The sequence below is a fragment of the Homalodisca vitripennis genome, chromosome 4 (genome assembly GCF_021130785.1).
Source record: "Homalodisca vitripennis isolate AUS2020 chromosome 4, UT_GWSS_2.1, whole genome shotgun sequence".
Classification (NCBI taxonomy): domain Eukaryota; kingdom Metazoa; phylum Arthropoda; class Insecta; order Hemiptera; family Cicadellidae; genus Homalodisca; species Homalodisca vitripennis.
Genome location: NC_060210.1, coordinates 81,430,294 through 81,438,641, shown reverse-complemented (window position 1 = coordinate 81,438,641; position 8,348 = coordinate 81,430,294). Strand labels below are relative to the sequence as shown.

Genomic DNA, 8,348 nt, shown 5'->3' with positions numbered 1-8,348 from the left:
ATGTGCAAAATACTATAACTACAGTATTTTGTTGCAGATTGGCCTAGTTAAGTTTACTTTACAAGATCACTTTTGGAGAAATGGGTTAATGGTCAGCTACTACAATAATGTTATACACAAAATAGTGCATTAGAAACCACTTAACTGAACTAAGATCAAATTAAATATCAATTGATTACAATAAAATCAGATTAAAAAATATTGACTAAACACAGGTATTCAGCTCAACAATGTGACTTTCTTGTTACTTCCAACAGAAAAATAACTTGTATACCTTTACATGGGGAATTCACACAGAAAATAATTTTTAAAATCTTAGTCTAATTGATATTTATTTTACTTAATGAAATGAATTACATGATGTACAAAACTAATAGAACAAATCACCACATGGCACGTTGAATCCCAGCCATTTTGTTGTAGTCTGCAAGATGACGAAACATTATCCTGCTGAGCCTCCAACGCAGAACGTTGCCTCTAGGTCTTGAAGTTATCACACATCGTGGAACAGTTTTTAAGCCTTTTACATCATTTGGCAGCATTTTGTGAAAATCTTCAGAGGCAAGCTCCTAAAAATGTAAAAAGTTATAGATTAATACCCCTTAGGTTAAAAATAAATTAATTACTGTGACAATATTAAAGCCAACGGCTGCAATAATTTCTCCTGCATAAATTATTCTGTACTATTAAAAATACACTATTAACTGTTTCAGTACAATAATTAAGGTTATAAAACATGAAAACCATACAATAACACATGACATCCTATTTTACTGGGTGTCATGTTCAGTAACATGCTAATAATAATTTTTCCATCAAATTTAAAACTGGTATTTAAAAACAGTTTCTATCCAATAGACTGACAATTGTTTATATTTCTATTAAATTCACACAAAAAAAGACTTTTACTTCACATTAAATTATCTAAGAACTTTGCACAGATAGAATATTGAAACTTTACAGGCTGTCTGACACAAGTAATAGATTAGCAGTTGAGCATGCACCGAAAGCCTAATACAAGTAACAGATTAGTGCTGTGATGATCACAGACAACCGGAGGTCAGTCGTTTGAGATGATTTTATCAATTATTGTCGCTGAAGTGTTGGTTACTCTCCTTGGTGAGTCTATCGATCATACAAGACCGAATGATCCTAACAAGTCAGCGATTGCAACATTGTCAACATGTTTTGCACTTCCTCTTGTTAAGATTGTGCACCTCTCACAAGGATGGTTAAATGTCTGAGGCCTGACAATACTGGTTTTTGGCATGAGGTGTAGAAGTACACACATTTACAGAAGAACGTGCCACAAAAATCTTATCCATGTACTCGAGGAGTCTCTGATCTGACTCTATCGAGTGGTCAAGGATGACTTTCATCTGTTCCTGGAGGTCATGAATCTTCTGACTTGATTTCCTACAAGGTGTTGTGACGGACACATATCCGATAGTGTGGGCGGCTCAGGTGCGGCAGCGCAAGGTGAAGAGCCGGCTGATGTTACAACAGTAGGTGTGGTAGAGGCTGTAGGTACCGATAGTGTGGGCGGGTCAGGTGCACCAGTGGCAGTGCAAGGTGAAGAGCCGGCTGATGTTACAACAGTAGGTGTGGTAGAGGCTGTAGGTACCGATGGTGTGGGCGGGTCAGGTGCACCAGCGGCAGCGCAAGGTGAAGAGCCGGCTGATGTTACAACAGTAGGTGTGGTAGAGGCTGTAGGTACCGATGGTGTGGGCGGGTCAGGTGCACCAGCGGCAGCGCAAGGTGAAGAGCCGGCTGATGTTACAACAGTAGGTGTGGTAGAGGCTGTAGGTACCGATGGTGTGGGCGGGTCAGGTGCACCAGCGGCAGCGCAAGGTGAAGAGCCGGCTGATGTTACAACAGTAGGTGTGGTAGAGGCTGTAGGTACCGATGGTGTGGGCGGGTCAGGTGCACCAGCGGCAGCGCAAGGTGAAGAGCCGGCTGATGTTACAACAGTAGGTGTGGTAGAGGCTGTAGGTACCGATGGTGTGGGCGGGTCAGGTGCACCAGCGGCAGCGCAAGGTGAAGAGCCGGCTGATGTTACAACAGTATGTGTGGTAGAGGCTGTAGATACCGATGGTGTGGGCGGGTCAAGTGCACCAGCGGCAGCGCAAGGTGAAGAGCCGGCTGATGTTACAACAGTATGTGTGGTAGAGGTTGTAGGTACCAATGGTGTGGGCGGGTCAGGTGCACCAGCGGCAGCGCAAGGTGAAGAGCCGGCTGATGTTACAACAGTAGGTGTGGTAGAGGCTGTAGGTACCGATGGTGTGACATTCAGAGAAGTCTGGGCTGGGCATGGAGTAGACAGCCGTGGATGCTGCAGGCGAAGTGTAGGGCACTGCCGGAAATCCGGGTGATGCACCATTATGCAAAAGATCAACTCATGTAGAAAATGAATCATTAGGAAAGTTTTTACCTTTTATTAGTTGATTCCCTGTGAAGTCTTAAAAAATTATTAAATGTGACCAAATAGTTGTTGGTACATAGGTGATGCCATCCCATCAATAATCTGTACCTTGCTATTAAGAAGATTTGGTTCTTACAGGGTTTGCTACAATTCCTCACTTTCAATGACATTCATAAAAACGGAATTAACACTTTTCTTCAGAAGGCAGTTTGGATATGGTTATGGCCGCTTGATAGCCGTTTAATTTAGCATTTTCTTGAACACACCTTGATAAATTAAATGACGTTCTATATACTGAGATTCACAGCAGAATACTGGCTTTTTCTCGAGGTCTATTTCGTTTTGCACTACAATACTTGCCAGCCTGATTTTACTCCAAACGTCAAGGGGTTTCAAACAGCAACTGTTGTTTGTAAACACAAATATGACGTTACATAAGCGTGAGTTAATCGATAAAGATATCAATGAATAACTGTGAATTAATTTTGAGAAGTATAGTATTTTAATGTTGATGCATTGTTAACTAGCTGTAATTTAGATTCAATCTGTAAACTGAAAAGAACAGAACATAATGGAAAAAGGGTAAAAAGAGATCAAAAAGGTTATGCTAAACAATATGTCCAGCTATAAATCTGACTTAACTACACAAGATAGGTGATGACCTACAGTTAATACTAAAAAAAGACTGGTAAGCCAGAGAATATAAACTGAAGGCAACATTTATCTTTGTTTAATTTTGAAATGTCTCTTAACAACTTTACTGTTAGACTGTAACCTAAAGAAATATTTAATCTAATATTATGTAACCATTTCATACTTGTGACAGATCTTTCAAGAGATGGTATAATTTTCACCCACATAAAGATGGATTGTGACACCACTTACTCGTAATTCAGGTGGTAAAACTTTAGTTCTTCTCATAGCATTCAATCTCAGTTTCAGTCCATAATTATCTTCTAGAGCTTTGCGCTTTCTGACATCCTTCTTCATCCTCCAGTCAGGCCACAACTGTAAGAAACGAACTTGCAAGCTGGAAGATGTGGAACCTATCTGAAACAGAATATTTCACCTAATATTAGAGATATATTATTCATAGGTGTAATTTAAGTTTGATTTGAAGAGGAAAAAACATTGATGTTAATAAGTAAAGACTGTGGAGCTAAAAAATCGTTGATAAAAACAAATCTGCTAATAAAAACCTAAAACTATTTACAGTTCAATATGAAAATACTTTCAGAACTTTTATAGCTATCAATATAACCTTAACATATCTTTGACAATTTTAGGAAGTTAACAAATGTTGTTATGATACATTTAGCGTGCAAGTGGCTGGGCGGGCAGGGCGAGTCACCTGACATACCCCTACCCTTCTCACTCAACTTCTTACTCTACTCCACTCAATCTTTGTTTTAGATGGTGACATCTCATTTCCTCGGTCTGTTCTTGGTGTGGTACTATCTACCACTCGAGTGTTGGAAGCTTATTATACTGCAGCCGTGCAGACATCCATCCAAACATTTTTTCATTATTTGGCCTGTAAAATCTATATAGCTCAAAAAATAGGTGCAGCCTAAGAATGAGGGTTATAATATTAATATAGTAGACTATGTAAGTAATGTGTAAAGAAAGTTTTATCAAAATCGTACATTTTTAAGGTACGGCACCTCTATGATGTTTATCAGAACTTGGGCTGTAAAATCAGTATAGTCCCGAAAATAGCCACTATGAATGGCAATTATTATAATAAAAGTAGTACTTTGTTAATTTAAAATCCATATTTGAGTAGGCCATTTCCAAAACCTGTTATTTAGAATTTTTATAATTTTACAGTATTCATTAAAAACGTATAAAAACATTACTAATTAACATATCTTTTTGATTTTTTCACCAAAAATTTTAGAAAAATGTCCTTTTTTTATTTAACAAAGTCTGTATAATCACAAGACTTTTGTTTTTTAGTAATTAAATATTGAGTTTTGGATATAGCTGGTTTTGGAAATAATAATGAATATAACTGGTTTTGGAATTGTACAAGAAGCCATTTTGTTTTTTGGTACATTTCCAAAACCAGTTAAAATGATTTTAATTTCCAAAAACAGTTAAAAAGGGTTTGAATAAATAAATTACCTGTGACAAATTTTAATTTTATTCATATTTATTAATAAGTACAAAAGACTTGATGATTTTATTTTAATAGTGCCCTTTCATGGTTGTGAAGACTTAACGACAATATAAAAATAAAAAGTAATTAAAAAGAACTTTAACCAACAACATCATGAAAATGTCACTTTACTGTCCACAACATCAATGTAAAAAGGTTTCTATGCAACCACTTCATCTTCATCCTCCATTAAATCGAAGTCAATATCTTCATGCTCAATAGGTGTACGGGTATTTAAGTTGGCTCGCTGAACAAATACATTTGAATAGTATTGCAAAAGTTCGTTTTGGCTCCATTCTTCTCCAAAATGAAGTTCTAGAAGTCGTTTCACATCATCAAGTTTGGCGAATTTTACAGGAATTCCTTTGCTCACCTTTTCTGATCGTATATTCTTCAAAGTTTTTCCTCTTCTGCATAGAGTTTTGCCCTTCCCACTTTCAAAATTATAAAAAGGTTCTCCTCGAACCAAAACAGTTGTCAACATTTTGTTTCTTCTAAAAACAATCTTTTTTGACTTTTGGAATTGAAAATGCCAGTCAGTCGTCCTCTTCAAAACTTCATCTGAAGACTGTTTCCAATCAATAACCTCACAGTCTTCTCCAAGTTGAATAACTGTTGTAACTTTCCGGAACATTTCAAGATATTTATCAGGATTTTCAATAACACTATTACTTTTGAACTGTCGCTCAAGGATTCCGAAAACCCTGTCAGGTGGGATAAACGAATGGCCAACGATGGGAAACAAGAGAACGACTTCTTTGACGTGTTGTGGAGCTGAATTTAATAACCAGTCAGACAGCATGAATATTATAGTGATATTTTTATTTTGGCCACCACAACCGTCGGAGAAGAGATGGATAGATGTGATCCCATTCATATCTGTAGAACATAGTCTATGGTTCAGGACAGAAGCAATTTGAACTGATCCCTTAGCATATTCATTTTCACACCATACATAAGCAAAAGTGTTTTCCTTATTTAAATTGGCTTTTGAATCTCCTTCAACAACTGTGAAATTGTACAAATACATCTGGCGTCGATAATATGCTTCCTGATCTGGTATTTTAGGAAGAACTAAATTTTTTTTGCAGTCATAACTTAAGATTAACACATTTTCTTTCTTTTCTTGCAGTGCTTTAAAAAATGTATCAGCTCTTCTTTTGTGAGCAAGAAGTTGCAGCTTTAGATTGTCTCGTTCTTCTTTGTTGCATTCTAAGTTCAGCTTATTCTCAAGACTAGTGCAAGTAGAGCATTTGTCACTATACGGGGCATGAAAACTAATATTCAAATTTTCATTGAAAACATTCCTAAAAAATTCATATTCACCACAAAGATTTTCATCTTTTTCCCTAGCTGTATACATCTCCCACATTTTGTTTACTGATAGTTCACTTGGTAGATATTGACGTATTTTAATTTTCCCCCTTGAGTAATGATTCTGAATCGGCTGGAATGTTTTATAAAGTCTATTACAGCTTCCATTTTTTTTGGAACTTGTCAACTTGACGGGCACCTCCTCGTGTTTCTTGGGGAACCTCACCTGTTTGCAGATATTTTTTACATAACCTTTGTAAGCGATCACGCCCTTCTTGTATTATTCCCAAAAATGCAGTTCTGCAGACCCTTATTTGCTCGATCTCTCCTTCACGTTGTTCGGGTAAGAAGTATCAAGTGCTTATCAGCCGTTCACGAGAGCTGTCTGCATCATTGGGCTTACCTCTTTTTTGGCAGATGAGATTGATACATGCCGCAGGATAAAATTTTTCTTCGTATTCAAATTTGCATCTTTATAGTACTTTTGATGAATTCTCCGTGCATCCTGTAGTGATAGTTCATTGCATCTAAACATGCTAATTCCTCCATGTTTGCATTTGGGTAACTCGGGGAATCCTTACAAGGGTTTTAGGCCTAAATAAAAATCAGTTTAGTTACCGGTAGAAAATAACTAATAAATATAATGTTTACAGAACTAACCTTGCTTTCTTTGCAACGTTCTTCTGCCAATCGTCGGGGTACTTTTTCCTTTTCCTTGCTAGTTTAGGCGTTGTCGTTTGAACATTTTCCACAATATCAGTAGGCCTACTATTTTGTAGATTATCTAAGACTGTATCCTCAGATTCCATTAGATAAAACTTAAAAAACAAACTAAATAACTGATAACAATATAATTTTCAACTTAACCACAACAAACGCTGTTATAGATCTTGATGTTGGCGGCAAAATTAAAGCACAGCTGGTAGAAAAATACGTTAAATATTTTGTTTCTGCAGTATTGCCAACACTGGTAGTAAAATATTTCATAAGTAAAACTCAAATAATTATTTTATAAGAGTGCAAAAACTTCATTTTGAAATGTGCCTAATCATATGAGTGAACAAAATAGCTGGTTTTGGAAATGTTTTACTTTGACGCCATTTACATTTATTGATATATAACAGGCTTTGGAACAGTAAAGATGGATGAATAAATAACAGGTTTTGATACTGAAGCTTGAGTGTAAATAACAGGTTTTGGAAATGAAATCAATTTTTAAATCCAATTTTCTTGCTGTTTTAGCAGGTTTTGCAACTTGAAAATAGTTCAAAACGGTAGCAAATTCACTAAAGTTACCATGGCAACCATTATCTCAATTTCTATTTTTTTGACGGAAAGCTGGTTTTGGAAATGGACTACTCATTTGTAGTTTTAGAATTCCAATTAAGTATAGCCTGTTCTATATATTTTGTTTTGTATTTGTTCCATTTGTCTTCAAATAATAAAATTAGTTTAGTTTTGTTTAAAGGATTGGTTTGGTAACTAGGTTACAAGTAATTCAGGAACTAAGTTAGGAATAGTTCACAAACTAGGATACAATAGGATTCCTTTCACACTGGTTATACTGCAACCCTTAATAACAGGAACTTTGAAGAAGACATAAAAATGAACAAACAATAATTTCAACCCTTAATAACAGGAACTTTGAAGAAGACATAAAAATGAACAAACAATAATTTCAAATGTACCTGCTATTTGAATAAGTGACAACTGGCAATTGGAAGGTTAACAGTAGTTTTAGAAGTTAGGCACCCAACATTTTTGAACAAAGGTTTCCACCAACACCCATTTTACTCCAAAAAACAAGTGTCTAGGACTGGGATCATGAATTTACGGTAACCCTAAAATTAAAGTAATAGATATTTCAAAAAGTTCTACTGCTCTATGCCTACATACCTGAACCTGTCCCGCATGTTGAATGTTTAACAAATGTTTTCCTAGAAATCTTAACCTATTTGCTACTTCTAGCATGATTTGAATTTATGTATTTCCAACTTTAACCAATAAATTCTAGATACTTTTATTTAGGTTATCCGAGTTTAATAATACACAACACGAATAAATATGACTAACTATAAAAAATGTAAAAGAAACGATCGATGAGTTTATATTAATAATTGCAATTGGACTTTCCAGTTCCACTACTACTAAACAAACTTTACTTTCTGAAACTGAGGTCGAAGTGTAAGCCTGACCTGACTGAAAGCCTGAATGAAAGTCCTGAAATGAACTCATATAAGTAGATATCGATACTTTCCTTTCGATACTCTGGGTATTGGTATCGATATAGGTTAATCGATATTATCATGATATCGAAAATAATGACTGAGTATTAGTATCGAAAAAGTACTTTTTTTGTCTATAAGACACAGATTAATTTATTATCAAATATAATACTATTTTATTTTTCAAAACTGTGATCAATACAATATTACAAATGGTACATAACTC

The 8,348-nt window shown here is 35.7% G+C and overlaps 1 protein-coding gene across 1 annotated transcript; it reads right to left on the bottom strand.

Moving 5' to 3' along the window:
- Positions 1-313: 313 nt before the first annotated feature.
- On the bottom strand, positions 314-8,126 carry LOC124359626 (28S ribosomal protein S14, mitochondrial). Its single transcript, XM_046812527.1, has 3 exons — positions 7,794-8,126; positions 3,308-3,472; positions 314-569 (listed from the first exon to the last, which is right to left on the bottom strand). Exons 1-3 carry the CDS (start codon positions 7,866-7,868, stop codon positions 384-386), a joined length of 426 nt encoding a protein of 141 aa, XP_046668483.1. The 5' UTR covers positions 7,869-8,126; the 3' UTR covers positions 314-383.
- Between the last annotated feature and the right edge of the window lie 222 nt (positions 8,127-8,348).

Coding starts and splice junctions, on each gene's coding strand:
- LOC124359626 (XM_046812527.1), bottom strand. CDS start 7,868: ATGCTAGAAGTAGCAAATAGGTTAAGATTTCTAGGAAAACATTTGTTA. Junction 3,473..7,793: donor AACATGCGGGACAGGTTCAG/GTATGTAGGCAT, acceptor ATTCTGTTTCAG/ATAGGTTCCACATCTTCCAG. Junction 570..3,307: donor TTTTACCACCTGAATTACGA/GTAAGTGGTGTC, acceptor TTACATTTTTAG/GAGCTTGCCTCTGAAGATTT.